Source organism: Chrysoperla carnea, chromosome 1, assembly GCF_905475395.1.
Source record: "Chrysoperla carnea chromosome 1, inChrCarn1.1, whole genome shotgun sequence".
NCBI classification, from domain to species: Eukaryota; Metazoa; Arthropoda; class Insecta; order Neuroptera; family Chrysopidae; genus Chrysoperla; species Chrysoperla carnea.
Window position 1 is genome coordinate 23292368 of NC_058337.1, and position 22166 is coordinate 23314533.

General features: G+C 29.6%; 2 protein-coding genes across 4 annotated transcripts in view; one reads left to right on the forward strand and one right to left on the reverse strand.

Annotated features, from left to right (window-relative positions):
• LOC123300178 (probable leucine--tRNA ligase, mitochondrial) lies at positions 1 to 2590 on the reverse strand (the record flags this gene model as incomplete). The annotated part of the gene is made up of 1 exon (XM_044882691.1): positions 1 to 2590. A coding segment is annotated over exon 1 (2571 nt), but the record flags the coding sequence as incomplete, so codon positions are not given.
• A 1985-nt stretch (positions 2591 to 4575) lies between these two features.
• Positions 4576 to 22166, forward strand: part of LOC123300788 — a 191692-nt gene continuing 174101 nt past the window's right edge. For all 3 annotated transcript variants that reach the window (XM_044883438.1, XM_044883447.1, XM_044883454.1), the window contains exon 1: positions 4576 to 4715. The gene's annotated coding sequence lies outside the window, so the exon portion shown is untranslated. The remainder of the gene's footprint in view (positions 4716 to 22166) is intronic.

The following is a 22166-nucleotide window of genomic DNA, read 5'->3' on the forward strand; positions in this document are numbered from 1 at the left end:
TCGATCAACAATAAAATGTAATATTGCTTTACAACTTTTGTACAAATTAAAATGTATTTTTACAATTCTTCGATTATCAATAAAATTAAATAATTTTTCATCATTTGTAGCTAATTCGTATGCTTGTGTGTACGTCAATTTATCTAAATCAGTTCGATTTAATTTGCATAACGATATATCTTCACCATTCACTTTAAAATCTAAATTACATTTATAATTTGAATCCACTTCTGGCCATAACTGTTCTAAAACATTTTTATTCCACAAAATATCCGTGTTATTTATTTTATTTGGTGCTGATATAAATCCTGCCCATAGCTCCGATGCAAAATGTGGTGCCATTGGTGCTAACATAATTATTTGAGCGGCTAAAGCATGTTCATAATGAGCACCGTATGCAACAACATCCGGTGTTGATTGACGTAACGAATTTGTCAAACCTTGCATTTTTGAAATTGCAACACTTAATTGTTGGGCAGAGCATATATTAAAATTAACACCTGTAATGTAATAATTCCTAGAATCGTATAACTTCTCTTCTTGTGCTTGAAATTTTTCCGAATCAATTTTTGGGGGTAATTCAGAACGATATTTTAAAAAATCGTTCACTGTTAACCATAATCGTTTTTGCCAATTTAATATACCGGGAAATGTAGCTGTGTTCCAATTTCTTGGTGATGTTGGTGCGACATCAGCTAAAATTAATAATCTAGTTGTATCGACACTGTATTCATCGAACATATAATTTGGTTCGACTCCATTATGTTTTGATTTACTCATTTTTTCCCATGCGATAACCACCGGTTGTTTCGTACTTTTTTCGACAGCTTGTCCTTTCTTTAAATCGATAATTTCGATTTCATTTTCTTTTAAATACTTTCCACTTCCTTTTAGACGATACGTTCGGCCATTAACCATACCTTGAACTAATAATTTCTTAAACGGTTCCCGTTCCGGAACTAAATCCAAATAGTGTAAAAAATGATGTAAGAACCGTGTATAATATAAATGTAACGTTGCATGCTCTTTTCCCCCAATGTACAAATCGACTGGAGATAATTTCATAACTTGATCGCGTGAAAATGGTTCTTTTTCATTTTTAGAATCCATATATCTTAAATAATACCATGAGGAATCTACAAATGTATCCATTGTATCGGTTTCTCGAGTTGCATCACCTCCACATTTTGGACAATTAGTATGTAACCAGTCAGTTGCGTTTAAAAGTGGTGGCAATCCTTTTACAGAAAGTTTTTTTAATTCTGGTAATTTAATCGGTAAATCTTTTGATGGAACCGGCTGTGGTCCACAGCTTTTACAATGTATTATTGGTATAGGTGTACCCCAAAATCTTTGTCGTGAAATTAACCAATCACGTAATTTTGAACTACACCAATATCCTCCAATATTTAAGAGTTTAGCTCTAGAACAAATTTCGTTTCTCGCATCTATTTTTTCGACTTCATTTTGTAAAACTTTTTCAGGGTTTTTAATTGGAAAATTATTACGTGTTGCTATGTCATGGTCTGATTCAGATACAAATGGTATTCCTATATATGAATCACAACCTTCAGGATAATTGATTTCGTCGGTAAATAAAATAGGAACCTTTTCTTGAGTAAACGGATTGATGGCATGTGTAATTTTCCCATTATTATTTTTCAAACTTAAATAACTTTTTTTAGAAAAAGCAATGAAACTACAATACTCAATATATTCTGGATACGCGGTCCATAATGAAATTTTTTCTTTGTCGTCATTATCCAAAACAAAATTGAATAAAACTCCATTACATTCTCCAATCCAATGTCTTTGTAATTTAATGATATCACGCCAATTATCTAAAAGAGGATCGTTTAGACCATCTAACAGGGGCTTTGCAAATCTTGTAGTACGTATAAACCATTGTTTCAAAGGTTTTTTCTCAACTTTTGCTCCAGATCGCCACGAACATCCATTAATATCAACTTGCTCGTCGGCTAATACAGTTTGATCAATTGGGTCCCAATTAACTAAGGACTCTTTCTGATAAACCAATCCATTTTGAAATAATTTAATAAATAAATCTTGAGTCCATTTGTAGTAATCTGGATTACAAGTTGCCAGTTCTCGAGACCAATCAAAACTACAACCTAATTTTTCTAATTGGAGTTTCATATTTGCTATATTTTCTTGAGTCCATTTTGAAGGTTCGACGTTATGTTCAATGGCAGCATTTTCAGCTGGAAGTCCAAATGCATCCCAACCCATTGGATGTATGACTTCTTTACCGTTAAGACGATAATATCGTGCTACAGCATCGCTTATTGTATACACCCGGACATGACCCATATGTAATTTTCCTGATGGATATGGAAACATAGATAATACGAAATATTTATCATCTTTTTTTCCAGTTTTTGTATTTTGGGATTTGTTTATTTCATTTTTCCAGTAGTTTTCGATATCAAGCTTTATAGATGTTGTTAATTCATTATTCCACTTACTAATTCCAGTTGAAGCATTTTTACTTAAATTAATTACTTTAGTTCTTAATATATTATTAGCCTTACATCTTTTAATAAAATTCATGTCACTTTTTTCAGTCTTAGGACTGTCCTTTTAATACCATTTTACTTATTTTAAACGTAACCTTACTTATTCACATTGCATTGATTTACAATAACTGAGTTGCATTCTTGTATAATTTTTTTATCATTATCTCTCATTGTTGCAAAAAAAGTAAATTTCGAATTTTTCATTTATAAAAATTTAACATTTATTGATCTGAAAATTGCTTTTAATGGGTGTTATAAAAAAATGTTTTAGTCGAGTAAATGAAGGTGTTTTGAACTAAGTTTTTGAAAGTAAAGTGGATGGATTTTGCAGCTCATTTTGTTTGTAATTACCTTTAGAAATAATTCAATAATTCAGTTTTTCACCCATCTCGCTACTTTTCGAGAGCTTGAATTCTAAGCCCCCCAAGTAGGCAGTTGTACAAAAAAGAAAATATTATAGATAAAAATTCTACCCCGACAAATACGGGGTCGCTGAATTCGAATCTGATCATAAAAGATATGAAAATTTAAAATAGGGACCGGAAAAATATTATAATGATAGCGGTAATTATTGAACCGATTTAATAAATTACTCCGGCTTGAGATAGCATGAAAACGTATTGATAGTTCTTAAGTAATTAATTTTTTTTGGATTTAACACATTTTTTGAAAATTAACTTTAAATTTTTTTCCTTATTTAGTTATTTAAAATTTACAGATTCATTTACCTTATTTGTGAGTAAATCGTCATTAATCTGAATTTAGATGTTTTTAATGGAAAATCCCGAACCTATTCTAAAATGCGTCTTCTCAACTTGTGGAAAAATTCAAAAAATTAATAATTTTGCGAGAAAGACTTCCAGTCCAGAAAAGACAATTGAAAAAAGTGAATATTTGATTATTTTAAACCAAAAAATATGTTGAGAGTAACTAAACTTTTACTGCTAATTATGTGGTGGTAGTACCACTGAACATATATTTTGGTTTAAAATAATCAAAGATTCACTGTTTTCATTATTCTTTTTTGAACGTACTCTTCTTGAAAAATTGAGAAGACGCATGCAGAGTAGGTTCGAGCTTTTTTGTTAAAAACATGTAGATTAATTAAAAGGATTACTTCAAAATTAAATGAAAAATTTGTTTGTTTTACTAATACGTGCTGCCATCTAGTAATTAATTGGTAGTAAGTTTCTGAGGAAATCTCTATCCGTTTATTAAATCGCATTCTGTATTGGGTATTTTAAGATTAGTATCTATGGTAATTACTAACCACAACAATGTATAATATGCTAAATAATATAATTTTCGAATATCTTTGTAGGCCAAAATTTCTTAATTCAAAAGAATTTTGCCAAAAAAAACCTAAAAGAAGTTGATTTTTATACAATAAAATCCACGAACTCAATTTTTTAATGTTTGTCAAGATAGCGTATTTTCCTTTCTAAATAAATGAATTAAATTTTCAATTGTTTTCACAAATTGACATTATATTTATGTAATTTCAAAATTACTTGTAGGTACTAATAATAAAGAAAAGAATTGTATGTGATTTTTTTTCAAAATTGATGTTTTTATATTTGATTTAGACACGTGCTTTTTATAGAATTTTTTTATTAATTTCTGTTCAGTGTGTTTATGTATGTGGCATGTGACGAATAACTTTATAAAATAAAAGTACCAAAAACGATATGTATTTATGGTCAGAAATCCACATATAACGGAATATATTCATAAATTTTCTTTTTGTGGTGAGTACAATTCTAAACATTGATAAAAAGCTCATTCTAAAGCTTTGCAAATACAAAAAAAGCTCAATAGAAAAATAATAAAAGCATATACATATTATGTACATAGTACATACTTTTTTCATGTTAGTTTTATGAAGCGTGCGCAGAATTCAAGCGTTGCTACTTTGATTGTCAGCTGTTTATTGAATTCGCTTTATACGTTCGTTTTGTAGACTGCTTATTGTGTCCGTCAGTTTCCCTATATAAATTTGTGTATATTGTTTAGTGAATGTGTGTATACTGTCGGGAAAATGAAGAATATTCATGAATTTTTTATAAAAATATATGAATTTTTGAGTATGGAAATTGTTAAATAGAACATTTTTATTGGTGTTTATAATTTTTCTTTATATTTTGTTTGTAAATTATGTTAGTTTTTGTTAAAGTTTAGGTAAGCTTTTTGTTCCATTCTATTCATTATCACTACAACAATATATATATTATTGTCAAAGCTATTTTTTGTTAATTATGCCTGCAAAGTTGGTATTTTTGTATTCCTCTCAAAAATGAACAAAAAAATTTGTTTTCCCACTAACTTCGTACATTTTTATTCTAGACATACTCTTCAGTTATGTAATTATTATTATAATAAAAAGCTGATAAAGTCATAGTTCCATAATTTTTAGGTGTATTTTGAGGTTAACACAATAGAATAAAAAGCTAATTTTTTCTGTTAGTAAATATTGACTACGCATGATTTACGCATGCTTATAAAAAGTGACATAGTCAAATGTATCTTAAATCACAATATAGTACGGTTTCTTAGCTGAAGAAAAAAGTTTCCCAAGCAGAAAAAAGCAAGGAATTTATCATGCGTGGAGCTTTCATTCAATATAGACGTGGAAATAAGTTTTGAAATAATTTTTGGTGTTGAATTAATTTCTTTATGTTATGTCTTTATGTAAGTAGTATTTTGATCGATTAGGTAATACATTTTTTGAATTCTCAAGCTCTGCTCTTTGTTTAATGGAATTGTATAAATAAATTAGTAATACCTTAAAAGGCAAGAAATATTGGCGAATGGAATTTTATCATTGTAATAGAAAGTGAATTTAAATATTCTACGCTCTAGAATTCCGATTACATCATACGTGAAATAAACTGCCTATAAGTAGAGTCAGGCAAGTGAAATTTTCAAAATTTAAAAATATCCTGACAATTGTTTCGGTTACGGAACCCTAAAATTGCATTTGAAACATAGCTAAGAACACTCTCCATTATGTTTCCTTATTCCTTATTGGTAGGGAGTATAGTAGGTGGAGGGGACAGCTAAATAGACATGCGTTTTATTTAAAATATGTGACTAACTTTCAATTAATCTTTGAATTGTTTTCTTTCGCTTAAATGCAATAATGACATATTTTTAAGTCGTATTTCCTCCAAAAGCTAACGATTTTCGAAAATTTCCACTGATGGGATCAAGGTCTTCGGGTTTTTTTAATAGATCTTTTCATTTCAATTACGATTCATTATTGTTTCGTACGCACAGTAATAGGTTGAACAAAGATACAAGATATTTATTATTCATTTTAACAAACCCTATTAATTTTTTAACAAACTGCCCGAAACAAAATATAATCACTTTTTAAAATGGAAATGTTTAGATCCTAAACGGTAAGAGATAGAATAAAACTTTAAATTAGAAAGTTGATCCTCATAAAAAAACTAACAACTTTCGGAGGGAATGTGACTTAAAAATATATCATTATTACATTTAATTGAAAGAAAACATGCTAACTACGGAAAAATACTTTAGCCAAAAGTTGTCAAGAGCAATAGAGGACATTCGTCTGTGTCCATGACTTTGATTAGATGCATTAATGACATATTTGTAATTCGCATTACCTCCGAAAGTTGTTTTTGGAAAAAATGTTTTAAACAAAAATTGTTAGTTTTTTTATGATGATCAACTTTCTAATTTTAAGTGTTATTCTATCTCTTACCGTTTATTATCTTAATTGGAAAATTAAAGAAACCCGAAGAACTAGGTCTAATGTCTGAACATGATGTCCCCCATCACACTCTGCAACTTTTGCTAAAATTATTTTTTAATTGGTTGTACAAAACGAGTTATTAGCCATAATAGATTAAAATGGTGTCCACTTTGTATATACACTTTGTGTCAACGGATAGAGGTAACTATATTTGCCTTTTAAGAAAAAAAAAGTCATTGTTTATACAAATTTTTGCTCATTCTGAAAAGTATGTAGTCATATTTAAAACTTCTAAATAATGTACAGGGTAGACACAAATTTGGAATCACTATTTTTCTTTTTGATAAACTACGTTTCCTTTTTATAAGTTGACATAATGTTCCTAAGAAAAGTTGTTTGCAATTAACAATTACGATTCTATACATAACATCAAGAAGATGTAGAAAATGATCCAAATTTTTAGTATGTTGTAGTTAACGATACATATTATTAAATAAAAAAAAAATTTGGGTATCTTATCGATCAATTAAGAGTAATTAATTAATTAAAAATACACTAAATAACATAGCATGATATGAGGATGATTATGTTATTTAGTGTATTTTTAATTAATTAATTACTCTCTTAATTGATCGATAAGATACCCAAATTTTTTTTAAATTTAATAATATGTATCGTTAACTACAACATACTAAAAATTTGGATCATTTTCTACTAATTTATTTTTTTCTATTACTGGTGAGGGGATCCTCCTTAACATGTATCTCCATAATACATTTTTCAACAAAAACCCTAAATTTTTTATAAACTTTATGCAGACTTTATACTATTAAGGCTATTATTACTTTCTTAATTTTGACAAGCTTTTTAATGATTTGCAAAGGAACTCTACAATAAAAATTATCCGTTAAAGTTGGAAAGATCTTAATTTTGTATTAGTCATTAATTTCGAGCAACTTTTCTTAGTAACATTTTGTCAACTTATAAAAAGGAAGGGTAGTTTACCAAATATAAAAGTAGTGATTCCAAATTTTTGTCTACCCTGTATATTATTAAGAAGTTTTAAACATGCCTACATACTTTTCAGAATAATCAAATTTATTTATATAGAATAACTTTTTTTCTTTAAATGCAAAATAAGAAAATTTACAAGTATAGTTACCTCTATCCGTGTATACTATTAATGAGACACATCAAACTCTACAACTTTTGTTTCAGTTATTTTTTTGATTGGTTAGCTACAAAACGAGATATTTATGTGTATAGATTAAAATGACCCACCCTGTATATGTATAGAGCCCTAGTCAATGCTATGTTACAATCACTGGTTACTGCTTAGTTTTAATATGTTTATTTAGGGATTATCATATTGAATGTTGCAATTTTTTCCACGCATGACCATAAATTAAAATTTATTTATCTTTAGCAGTTTTAATAGTAATAATAATAATAATAATTAATTTATAGAACTTATAACTGTTAAGTCAAATAAAATAATAAAAAAGTCAGGTCAATTTAATTAATTGTACTAATAATTATGAGGTCATAATTTGAAGTGTAATATAAAAAGTTTCTATCCATTTTTTAAATGTCTTAATTATACAATAAACTTCTTCTTTATTATTATGAATAAAATTATGTATGCCTTTGGCTTTTGTTAAAACATGAGCTTAACTCGACTTGACACAAAGTAAGGCTCATGTACCAAAGACATATACAATCATTGCTACTGACATGAATTTGCTTATCTCCACTCAGACGCGGATCAACCGAACATCAACCAAATGTAAACTCGTCCATGATCTACTGATATTATTTTACGCTGAAACTTATTTATTCATACGTTGCATATTTTTCCGATTTTTTTACATTAAAAAGGCGTTATATTAGTGATTACTAAAATATTTCTTTCAAACTTTCATATTCGTAAATACATTCTACATGGATAAGATTGAAAACGTTTAGATCTCTTGCTTCTTCGTTTTCAAAAGAAATACTGGTAAAAGAACTCAATTTTTCCTATACATAATCAATGAAAAATGTCTGAAATTTCTATAATTAACAAAAAAAATCCAATTTGTTCACTTCAAAGGATCTCTTTAGAGCCGCGGGGCCCGGGTTCCGTGGTAGTTTAGTCACAAAAAGAGTCGAAAAATTAACAATTCATCTCTAATAATTCTATGTTTACATCAATAAAATTCGAACTATTATTGCAGAACTTTTATGTATAGTTTATTTTTTTGTATACAAAAAATATAAAAAACAATAAAAAAATTCAAATACTTGTGAACAATTTAGCAAACTACATTAAATATGTGTTAAAATTTGGGAGGCATTAATGTGATCAATGGGCAATGGTGAGATTTTTATACCATGTATATGAAATATATCAAAGTATACTAAGTTTAGTCCCAAGTTTGTAACGCTTAAAAATATTGATGCTACCAACAAAATTTTGGTAAAGGTGTTAATAAAATCACCTAATTAGTCCATTTCCGGTTGTCTGTCTGTCGTCCGTTTGTCATCACGATAACTAAAAAACGAAAAAAAATATCAAGTTGAAATTTTTACAGCGTGCTCAGGATGTAAAAAGGGTCCAGTTCGTAAATGAACGAGATAGGTCTTGGGTCTTGGCTATGTAGGACCGATCTTGTAAACCATTAGAGATAGAAAAAAAGTTTTATGTAAAAAATTTTTCTTATATAAAAAAAAAAATCAACTTTTGTTTGAGGGCGCAAATTAGATGCAATATTTATAGTATGTATTATATGGGAATAGCAGTTATAAATATGTGGATATCTTTCCTTACTTACGTGCCGTCAAAAAACAAACGATTGCGTCATCAAAACTGTCTATACATGGTATTTCAATAATTAACTCAGTCAATTGTTTGCTTTCACTTGTTTTTAAATATACACGCAATGTATCTCCGATACATTGATACTATAAAATTATAAGGCTATAAACACAAAATTATAACACTATGAAATTATATAAATCAAAGAATGCAGATTTTGTGTATCTGTCTGTATTCTCTGTAAACCTATACGTACATTTAACTATTAACTGTCGGTTTTATTTCATTAAAGAAAATTCCTTATAATATTTTTTAATACAAATTATGACATTTATAATATTGTAAAAGAATAAGTTTAGGCATGAGGAAACATATATTTGCACTTATTGTAGGTGATGGGCATGTCCATCGTGCCCATATGGGTTGATTCGCCACTGTCTCTAATCTATGTCAGAGTTTTAAGTAACGTTTATATAAAGAAAATCGTTTAGGCAATTTAACGGTAGAAAAATATCTTTAAAAATATATGATGTCATGAAAGGTTTATTTGAAAAATAGGTTGTATCCTATGTTTCTGACGGAGCAAATGAATCAGAAATCTTAAAAAATGAATTCTGCGAGTCCGAAAATAAGAAGTGATATATATGGCGAGTAAAAAAGTCGGTTTTTTATATTTTTCGAATTTTATATAAATAATATAAGCATTAGTATTCAACACTTTCTATACAGGGTATTTCAAGAATTAATAGGACTTTTTTGATTTGACTAATTTTGATTTGATGCCAAATTTGACTGAATTTGAAAATTGGGGTGTTATATAACGTAAAATTTTATTTTCAATAGGAGTGATCTGTTTCAAAGATATGTGATATGGAAAATCGCAAAATATGGGTTAACAATTAAATGAAAAAATTTTCCGGTTTCTAACTTTTGATTTTAGCTGTACCACTGAACGAAATTTTAACTTTTAGATGCTCATTTGGCGCGGAATTAAACCCTCTTTAATATTGACTTCTTGAAATACTTTATAACTTTATGAATATATAATTTGTTAAAATCAGTTCGAATCTAAAAATGTGCTTTTTTCATGAAAACGTACACAGTTAGCTATAGGAAAGTTTATGGTATTTGATAGTTAACAATTACAATTTACACTTGCTGTTGACATAAACCATGTGTTGTGTTTAAGTTAAACAACTTATTACTGCTTAAAACATGCAATTCTTTAGTCAGAAGTATTGGGCAACCCGTATACGTAATTCAGTTACTCACTGGCATAAGCTTTGAGAAACTCAACTATGGAGGCTATAAAGAAGGAGAACGATCGGTATCGGTAAACCTTAATTAAAAATCACCTTTATTTTGATTGTAGAACCTGAAAATGAAATAATAAATCGGATGTTCCGTTAAAAAAAATACAACTTTGATACATTCCGCGTGTTTCCGGCCACCCTGTATATTACGAAAATGTACAGCCAATTACCCTGCATCTAGCCTTGAAAGAAAATTTTGTTAAAATCATGCCGTTTAACCATAATCTTCCGTGCCGTATAGTGTGATCAATATTGTATAATCGGTCCAAACTCGTTACTCGATGGGTTTTGGAGTGGCTGAGCACGAATATCTCGATAGAATTGATCTCCGAGGTACCGGGTAATCTACTGCGATATCGTGTTCAGCGACCCCAAAAACTTTCGAGTAACAAGTTTGAAATCATCTTCATTAATCTTATATATTTAAACGAGCAATTCTTGTTCTCTTATATATATATATATATATATATATATATATATATATATATATATATATATATATATATATATATATATTGGAAATGGCTCCAACGATTTTCATGAAAATGAGTATGTAGGGGTTTTTTGGGGCGATAAGTCGATCTAACAAGGTTTCATTTTAAAAAAACGTCGTTTTATTCGTTTTTTCATGAAAAACTGAAACATACATCGCAAAATATGACTCTTCCTGACATCTTTTGGTGTATATCGTAGTTAATGACATACAATGCAAATTATAACTCTTCCGGACATCTATTGGTGTATATCGTAGTTAATGAAATAAAATACATTACCGGGACATTCAAATTGGTATTTGTGTGAAGACATTTAAAACGGTCTTCTATTAGTGATAAAATTTGTGTCTTTTTAAGAATACCGAGCAAAGCTCGGTCATCCAGATATTATATATTAACGGTTAATTTAAAATGCAATTATAAAATGCATATTATTTATGCCAATTGCATTTTTTTAATTTCTTATAAATTAATTTAGACCACAAAATTTCCTGGTGCTCTAACGTGCCGAATGCCGAAAACCGCATTAAAATTTTTCGAATTTTGACCGCTTTTAGTATGTTGTTTCTGCGACTAAATATAGTTTATTAATTTCTCTATTGCTTGTGATATTAGTATGAAATAAAAATATTACTGTACTTTGGTGTTTGACATTTTTGCGATTTTCGATTCTATTATATTTGTAAGAAGTATGTTTAAATCTGATAATCACTGAAAACATGACAATTTTAAAAATATGTAGATCAAATAAACTCTTTTAAAGAACATTTTTTTTCCTTTTTCACTTTTTCAACCTGTCACATTATTTCATTCTGTCAACTTTTACCACTAAGATTATTTTTAACGTTTTGGATTACTAATATTACTCATATTGCAACGCTAAATTTTTTTCAATTCACGGATGTGATGAAGAATGCTTTTTAATCGTGGGAATTAAGTAAGATTAGATTTAGAATAGATTATTTCTTTTATAAAGAAAATAGTTTTTAATCTTAACTTAAAAACATTCCGTTTCCTGTATTCCGATTTAAATAAATAAATAAAACAAAATCGAAATTTAATTTTGTAGTAGATAATATATAATATTCGAGTAAATAAAATGAATTGAGAATATATATAGTGGTATGTTCTCGTAAATGTTGTTGCAGTTCGCGCAGAAGTCAAAAAAGTATTAAAAGTTATTTCAGACTGTTGTCGTCGCGACGCTTGAGGGATATTGCGGGGAATTACACACACTGCCAAATAAGGGGCCACGACTCCTAACTGTCTCCATTCAAATATGTATGTATGTATGCTTGTTCTTTATACAATATGCCTGTTCGTTTTTAAAATAAAAGATTGATACTTAAATAATTTATTTAAACACTAATTTCATTTTTAAATAAGTAAAAAAATATATAAATTTTTTGATAAATGGCATTTTGTTGAATCCCTATCGATTATTTAAAAAAATTAGACAAGAAACCTGATGAAAAATAAACGGTACAATCTACGTGATATAAACTTTATTAACCCGTCAGCACCCGCGTTATGAGCTCACGTTCGATTTAAAACATAAATAACTTTTATTTTTCAAATGGTATATGTAGTTGAAACTTTGTTTATCTTCATAAAATTTTATTTATTTTTGAATTGTTCAGATATTTTCAACCCATCTACAGTTGTAAAAAATTAAACTTAGGGGGGCGTCCATTAATTACGTGAGGTATTTAGAGGGGCAGGGGGTCGAGCCGAATCTTACTAAATCTCACTTCGGGGAGAGAGGGGGGGGGGTCTTGGAAAATATCACGTAATTTTTTTTAGCAGAAAATGTTATAAAGTTGCGTGAAACTTAAAGTTGAATGAAAGTAAAAATCAAATATGGCAAAATGAATTAAATATTGAAATTGAGCAAATTGTGTAATTTTTTTTAAATAAATCCAATACTTGTATACCCAAAGTATAAGTTTTGAAAAATCTCACGTGAGATTGGGGTAGGGGGGGGGTCGACAAAAATCTTACGACATCTCACCAAGAGGGGGGGTCAAAAAATCCTTAAAATTCCTCACGTAATTAATGGAGTCACCCTTAAATATATACAGTTAAAAAATTTTAAGTCCTTCAGAAATTGTGAGAATTTCTCTCGTCACGAAAATAAGGTGTAAGCAAAAAAATGTTAACTTCGAAAATTTTCGGGCCGTTTGTATACTTTCGTTATTTTAATATAAGTAGTACTCAGTAAATTAAAAAAAATTTGTGATAGAAATATGGTGAAATTAGTTAAAATGAATTCAATTATTTAGATTATTTTTTCTCAGCTCTAATATTTTCATTCTCAAACATCATTTAATAATCACGTAATATATTTTTCACTAACTAGTGCATTAAAAAATAAATTTATACAAAATTATATAGAGGTTATGATTTACAAAGTTAAAGAATATTCAACAAGCGAAATATTTGACGCATGTACAGAACGTGAGAGCAAATCTCATCATGCGACTAATGATTACCGAAAGGTTGATGTGAGTGCTGACGGGTTAAGGTTCTAATTTAAAGTGTTATTGTATCCCTTACCTTTTAGGATTTGAATTAATTATTAAAGCAACCAGGGGAACTAGGTCTAATATGATATCAGAACATGTTGTCCCCCAACAAACTCTTCAACTTTTATTCAAGTTATTTTTTGATTGATTAACTAATAAACGGGCTGTTAACCATAATAGTAAGTACACGTAGCGATATCAGAAATCATGAAGCTGCAGTCTCCTTACGTGAAAATTGAGTGACATAAAAAGTTATACATTTTTTATCGTCTCTTTCTCAAAACTGGGAAATTATAAAAGCTCTGTTTTTGCCATTTGGACATTCCACAATGGACATTGGATAAATAAAGAAATTTAAATTTATAGGGAGGAAATAATCTGGAATATTTTGACGCCTAGCCTAAATAGCTAATGATAAAAGTTTGAAATTTCGAGAAGATATTGACTTTATACAATAGGTAGATATTGACTTTATTTTAATGCAATTTTCTCGGAATGGTGTTTTTCAAATCGGATGCCGTCATAACTCAAGTTCTATTTGATCGATTTTGAGAGTAATTAAGACCCTCAAGCTCTCTTAACCCCCCTAACTTTAGTCTACTTTTTTTATTTTTTTTTTGCGGACTTCTTCGGACTTTTTTAATAATGTACGCCATGTTGTTGTTTTAAAATATTTTTAGATAAGTTAGGAAGGATGCTTAAACATGCACGTGTTAACTAAAATATCCACTTTAATTTTTTTAATATTTGCTCTTTTGAAGACGATAAGGTAGGCATGGCTCTGGATATATTTGCTACAAATCACTACAAGTGTAATTAATGTAGAGATTTTTGTTATCAAAATTACTGATTTAAAGTACTGGTTAAACAAAAAGCTAGAAAAACTTTTTTATGTAATAATATTAACATCATTATCTTTCTGATTCGCTTTAGGCGACGTATGCGGAATATACAAAGGTATAAAATTTACACATTATAGTGAGTATACGAGCGAGCTATTGCGAATTATTACTGTAAGCATCTGTGCTATTTCATAGTCAAATTATTATAGCAAATTTTATTTTTATAAATATTTATGGGTGACCTAAATTTTAGAAGACACATATTAATTTTGGTTACGATAAAAATTCAAAATGAAAACAGTATAAAAAGGCACAATCGTTAAGTGTGAATTATACGTCATGGTTCTCGTTTCTTATCCTTTGCTTTCTTTTTAGGATTTTTGAAATCTCACAGTGAGGTAAATGCACGTACTTACTACATTTTATGAGTGCAGATCAAATTTTTATACCATGCATATGAAATATACCGAGGTATACTAAGTTTAGTCCCAAGTTTGTAACGCTTTAAAATATTGATGCTACTGATGTATAGGTAAATCATCTAATTAGTCTATTTCCGGTTGTCTGTATGTCGTTTGTCGTCTGTCGTCTGTCTGTCCGTCTGTCATCACGATTACTCAAAAAACGAAAAAAGAAAATAAGCTGAAATTTTTATAGCGTTCTGAGGGCGTAAAAAGTGAGGCCGAGTTCGTAAATGAGCAATATAGGTCAATTGGGTCTTGGGTCCATAGGACCTATCTTGTAAACCGTTAGAGATAGATAGGGTAAACAGTGATGTTAACGAAATAATATTTCAAACAAAAGTTGTTTATTTTTTTATAAGGAACATTTTTTACATTTAACTTTTGTTCTATCTCTAACGGTTTAAAAGATGGGTCTTACGGACCCAAGACCCAATTGACCTATGTTGCTCATTTACGAAATCGACCTCACTTTTTACGTCTTCAGAACGATATAAAAATTTCATCTTGATAACTCTTTTCGTTTTTGAGTAATCGTGATGACAGACGGACAGACAATATTTTTATGCGTTACAAACTTGGGACTTAGCTTAGTATACCTTGGTATATTTCTTCATTTAGTTTAACTCTGAATTTTAGGAATGTTCAAAGGGTTGTTCAAAATGATTCAAGTTGCTGATCCCCTCTTCATAAATGCACGGTTCAGATAACGGATGCAATTAAGAAACTTGTGTTTAAAATATAAATTGTCTTACATACATATGGTAAAGTGGCTGGACAATTTTTATAATCGAAATTTACACCCAAAAATAATTTAATGGGATTTGATGGTATAATTCTTCCTCATAAGCTCCATCCCCATAAACTAATAAGACGGGATCCATAAGAAAAGTTGGGAAACAGCACCGATTTTAATGAAACTTTTTGTAACGTGTTTATAGGACCCCAAGGGACGTTCAATCAACTTAATGTAGTACAAAGGGCCCCATGGTGGGCCATATGTAGGTCACATTTTTTAAAATGCTTTTTCTGGCTTGAAATTGTCATCTAGTAAATATTTTTGGTCGCTGAATTCGAAATCGCTGAAAACAGTGTCATTTTTGGCCAAGAATTTCACTTTTTTGGCACATAAACGTCAAACTAAGTATTTATCGTCCAAACTTGCATAGCTCCATCAATAAAATTATACCCCCCCCCTCATAAGGTGCTTTTTATTGAAATGAAATTTTTGCCTTTTCATGTTTTTGAACTAGTGAAAACCTGTGAAAAACATTATAATCCCACATATAAAAAAAAGGTGGGAAGTTGACACCAACAAAGGATACTTCCTTATACTAACTTTAACTGCGCAAAGCCTTAAAAACTTTGGAAAAAGTGCTTTTTATTCTGGGAATCCCTTGCAAATTACTGAAATCAGCACTCGCATTAATAAAATGGATCCACTTAGTGAACAACTATAAATACCGAATTTCAGCTCATTTAAACAAAAGGAGACCACTGGAGATCCTCAAAACCTCTTAAATACTGTTTTAAGGGTTACAAAACGAAAATATAACACAATTCCACTCTCCCCGTTGACCTTCGGTGCAGTTCATAAGTTTATATTTGCATGGAAACTGACTAAAAATCGAATAAAGGTGTCAGGTGTTGTATCAATAAATTGACGTTACATTTATCTAAGTGATCGTGTGTTATAGTTACAGATCGTAACTTCATCTCATATCTGATATGAACATTTATTTTCAGTAATTTGATTTGTGAAAATTTTCAATTTAAAAAAGTATGTAGAATTTTGATATTGATTGACATATAAAGCAGACCACATACCTTAAATATTTTTGTTTATATTGTTCTTAAAATGGGTGTATTCGTTTTTTAAATTGGCAGTACATAGTCGGTGTGGTACTGAAGTTTTGTGCCATGCCTGTAGTCCACACGACTAACTAACTTCCCATAGGGGGGGGGGGTTTAAAAAAAGGAAAAGGTCTTGTTAGCCTTCATAAATTATTCTTCGAACATGAACTGCAGCTTATGATGGAACGATCATTATCTCCATATATAAATGATGTGTTTTATCCACTTTTCAAATTCTGTTTATTCAGTTTTTTTCTAGTTTTTTTTATTACCATTAAAAACCTGCTCAACTAATCCTGATGAAAACTCTTTCAATTTTAAATACGCGATTACGCGTCGAATAAACCCAGTCACGTGTTAATATCATAACTGGTTCGCGAGATAATCGAGGCGAAAGAATCCGAACGAACATACGCACATACGTACACACACAGACATCACATTGATTTGGATATTAAGGCCTTGAAACCGCGGAAATATGTAAAACTGGAGATTTTCCAAATCGGCCCCATTACACTAACTTCCTCTGGGAAGTTAATAAAATAGATTTAAAGTAATGAACAAAGTCGTTAGGAGTAAATTATATTTTCCTTTCACCATTAAGATTATATTTTCCCCTTTATTAAATGCTTTTTGTTGAAATGGGATTTTTGTCCTTTGCAAACGCTGTGACCAATAATGGGAAAATAATAGTAGGTAATAACAAGTTTAAACTGAGTTTCAGCAGGAGTTATAAATAGATGGATATTAACAAACCATTGCAACTTACAACAATACTGTTAAAACAAGTATGAACGGTCTAATACAAAATAGCCCACTTTTTTAATGGTATAATCAATCCATAGACTACTACTGCTTTATTTTTTTAAGATTTAAGCCTGTTTATGACTGCCATATTGGCTGCTTGATGCCATTAGTGATTTTCGAAATAAGCTGTTTTTCTTTATTCGATAAAATTAGAAACCCCGAAAACGTTTTATTTTGTTATAAATGTTTCAAATTAGGAAATAAACATTTTAAGTATGATGACTTTGGATAACAGATAACGTGTTATCCTTTTGGATAACAGATAAATAAGTCTTGCAAAATTTGATTTAAAATTAAGTGGTCAAAACATTCCCTTCGTTAACAATTCTTTCTTAAACAGTTTTCTTAAATTCGTTTTTGCCTCAACGTATCCGCCTGCATCTGTACTCTGAATCTGGTAAGTCTCTTCTATACGTGCAGCTTCATTAGTGGAATAACTCTGCCAAACGAACGGACCATGACTAATGTCTCGTGCTAGATCTCGGAGAAGTTTGGTAGTAATTTAAATTTATATGGGGATTGACGAAGAAGTTCTAGCTGGGTTAAAATCATCGACCTATAGAACATTAAAAAACTTGATCTCCTAATAGGGTAACTGTTTGCTTATAAATTGTGTATTTTCGATTACAACGTAAATATGAACTAGTCTAGAAGTTAAATCCTTCACATATGGATAAAATCAACGTCTACTGGCGACTTAAAAATTATACAAATACATCAAGAGTGTTATCGTAGCATTTTCGTGTGCAGTGCACTTTTGCAACTAATATTATCAATTATTATTACTAATGGTGAACTTGAAAAAATGTGTTCGGTGACTTTCTTTGATGCTCGGCTTTTAGTAAAAGTATGTCAATGAATCTGACATGAAGGTAATTTGTAGTTGAAGCTTTAATAACTGATCTAATAAGCAATGAGCTTTGAGTGTTGGAATGGCAACCATATATCCATAAAACATAAGTGGGCAACATCTATTCGGTGTATCACAACTAATTGTCAATACTTTAAGGGGATCGGGTACAATAATTTTTATTTGACAAACATGTTCCGAAACTCTATTTTTGTGATCCATCAGAAATTTTGATAGATGAAATTTTGACCCATCCGAAATTTGGTCGGCATGAAAAATTTCTAACGCATGTAGCTCTAAACGAGGGCTTTTCCCGGCACATGTTCCTCATGCCATAATCTTTTTTTGTGTACCTTATCACTTCTTAGATCATGGGCGTACCGAGCTTTTGGTCCAAGGGGAGGCAAATATGAACTTTAGATGGCTTTAACCAACTGACGTTCTGATCCATTTTTTTTATACATTTGGTAAATGCAGTACCACAATTGAAAGTAATAAAATAATTTTTTTTCACGCTGATCAAAATGCTTAACAGTTTGGCACGGAATGCTAAAAATCAAATATATTTTCAATACGATAATGTAAAAGTATAAAGATTGAAATTTTTATCCGTAAATAATTGTATTACAAATATTGAAAATTGTATTAACCTAATTTTTTGAAATATAACATTAGTTTTACGATTTGAAGAAAATTTCAATTTTATGATATGATTTTGAAAATAACATTTAAATGAACGTGGAAAAGCTTTGATAATGAAAATGCTATTTTGAGCATGCATTTTTGAATTCTGGATAGATAAGAATTTAGTTTTGTGATGTGAAGAGATATTATATACAGGGCTTGTATTTTTCTTAGAATTTTCAAAAATAATGTGAATATTAATTAAAGTCACTAAATACACCAATATTAACTATTTTAGTTTAAAAATAGTTAAAAATTGGATTAAAAAGTAAGGATTTTATTAAAAACAAATATCTTTACTATAGATCTTGGCAAAATTTGACATACTTTGTCTTTTTTCTGACATCTATATAAGTTACAAACTTAACACTGAAGTTTTTTTTTAAATGTAAATATTTGTCTTTGTATTTTCTATTACAAAACAATTTTGGTTTGCGAATAATTTTTATAAGAATAATCAGAATTTGAATGATAATCGAAATATCGAAAATAATGTGTCGAATTTGACCACAAACACCTCAGTTGTTAAGAATTCGCTTCACCCCAATTTTAAACCCTTTTTGTAACACACACACTTGGCGTAAAAAAATCTATTTAAAAAAATTTAAATACAGTCAAACCTGGGTAAGTGAGAACTGGATAAGTGAGAAAACTCTATAATTGACAGTAATAGCCAGGACCCTTCATTTTAAGCTCCCAAAACCTCTATTAGCGAGAAACAGAAACCTCTGTAAGAGAGAGTCGTTTTTCCCTCATAGACCTCCGTAAGTGAGACTGCTACCTATCTATACCTCTATGAGCGACAGTCGAGCTTTATTTATTTATATTATTTAGGAGGAACTATAGCTACAATCATATATCGTGTTATTTTATTTTAGAATATAGATAGATATAACGAAATCAAATAGATATGCGGAAGTAATATAAGCATTTTACATTTGTACTGTTATTATGAATAGGTTTTTACGTTTTGCTTATTTAATAATATGATACCATCATTATGTCCCGCTTAATTCAGCAGCCGAAGATGACGACCAGCATGGTCTCTGCAATACTCGTGTGTGTGTGTGTGTGTGTTTCTATTTTTTGTTGCGTTTTGTATAATATGCATGTTCGTATGTAACATCGCGATGCGGTTTATATGTAGTAAACAGATTTAGTATTCTTGGGATTATATCCATCCTATGTACTAAATGATACACCGACTTTCATAAAAACCTAAAATGATATTACAGTTTAAATTGTTGGAATTTGGATCGTTATAACTGAGAGTCGTTATAAACGATATGTACATTTGTATACTGGTGTCTAGCTAAGCTGGCTACATATGGAAAACTTTTTTATTATAAGGTTTACGAAAAAAATTTATTTTTTATAAAAAGCTCTGCTTTCAAAAATATTAACAGTCAGCTATTCACTTTTGACATCGAATTTACAAAATATTAAGTGATTTTTGTTATAAGGTTTACGAAAAAAATTTATTCTTTATAAAAAGCTCTGCTTTCAAAAATATTAACAGTCAGCTATTCACTTTTGACATCGAATTTACAAAATATTAAGTGATTTTTGTTATAAGGTTTACGAAAAAAATTTATTCTTTATAAAAAGCTCTGCTTTCAAAAATATTAACAGTCAGCTATTCACTTTTGACATCGAATTTACAAAATATTAAGTGATTTTTGCAAATCTTCTTTGGCAAAGAGTATTTAAAAAAAAATTAAAATGCCGTTTTTGATCAAGTTTGGCCGCTATTTTCTATGTGATCGCTACTGTTAGAGTGAAAAAAAATAGTGAATTCAATTCTACGAAAATGACGATCTTTACATCTATTTTCAATTTTTTTTTCTAATCCGGAACACTAAACTTGCGCTTGAAACATATCTAAAAACATTTCCATTAAATTACCTTTTCTCTTAAAGCCTTTTCCAAAATGATCCGATTTTGAAGATCATCGTCAAATTTTTAGTTTCTTCGGGTACGAAACCCTAAATTCGCACTTGAAACATGGCTAAGAACACTCTCCATTAAATTACCTTTCAGACGAAACAAAAAAATCATAATCGGTTCATTTGTTTAGGCGCTACGATGCCACAGGCAGACACACACACACACACACATAGCGGTCAAACTTGCACCCTTTTTTTTACTTCGGGGGATAAAAGAATATGTCTCATCGGGTTATCAGGTATGTTCGACCTTATACCGTCTCTTGTACTATCAATAAAACGGAATGTCCGTTAACTTACACCTTAAAATTTAAATTTACTGAAGATGGATTAACGAAGTTGCTAAAGTTCGAGCAAAATGATTTTTTAATATATTTCTGTTAAAAAATAGATAAAGTGCTTTTGAAGCTTGGAACGCAATCAAAAATTTTTCGAGCCTTGTGAAAAACAAAGCCTTGATACTGAAAAATTTTTCATGTTAGAAGCTGACCGCAAGGAAAAAAACAAATATATAAAGTAACGTGGGTTTGCGGACGATTACAGAAATATGCAAAATCGTTTTCTTTTTGTTTCTCTATGTAACCTATTCATATCATTATAATTGCTGTTATTTTAGTTACTAGTACTATTTATTATTATCTATTATTATACGCTTGCAATAAAAACGTCAATCCGTAAATGTACATGCCATCGGATTATCTAAGAATCGTTTGTTTATAATAAACCTATTAAAATTTTCTGGAAGTATTTTCTGGAATTTTTTGTTGTTCTATAATGTTTCACAATAAACCACTATAGTTGAAGTTAATCTGGAAATTTTCAACACACATTTTTTTATAATTTTTAAGAAAATGTTTGTGTTTTCGTAAACAGTGATGTTTACGAAGGAATAATTCAAATAAAAGTTGATTTTTTTATAAGAAATAACTTTTGTATTTAAACTTTTGTTCTATCTCTAACGGTTTACTATTTTAAAATCTTCATATCTCGGTCAATTTGCACAAATATTTCAGCCATATACTTGTTTTATTTGAACTTTTTTTATTTATTAATGCATAGTTTTTTTGTATTTTGTAAAAAACAGATTAAAACTCCCAAAAATGAGGATAGGTACGCTGCTGAGAGGTCGACTTAATTTACGAAGTTTTTACAACCTAACAAACAACTGTGAAAAATTTCAAGGATGCATTAATTTTTTATTTTTTACCTTGATATTTAATTTTGTTAACCGACTTCAAACAAAAAAGGAGGAGGTTCTCAATTCGACTGAATTTTGTGACGATGAACGACATATTACTTTATTTTTGTTTAGATATTGGTATACAAATTCGATAA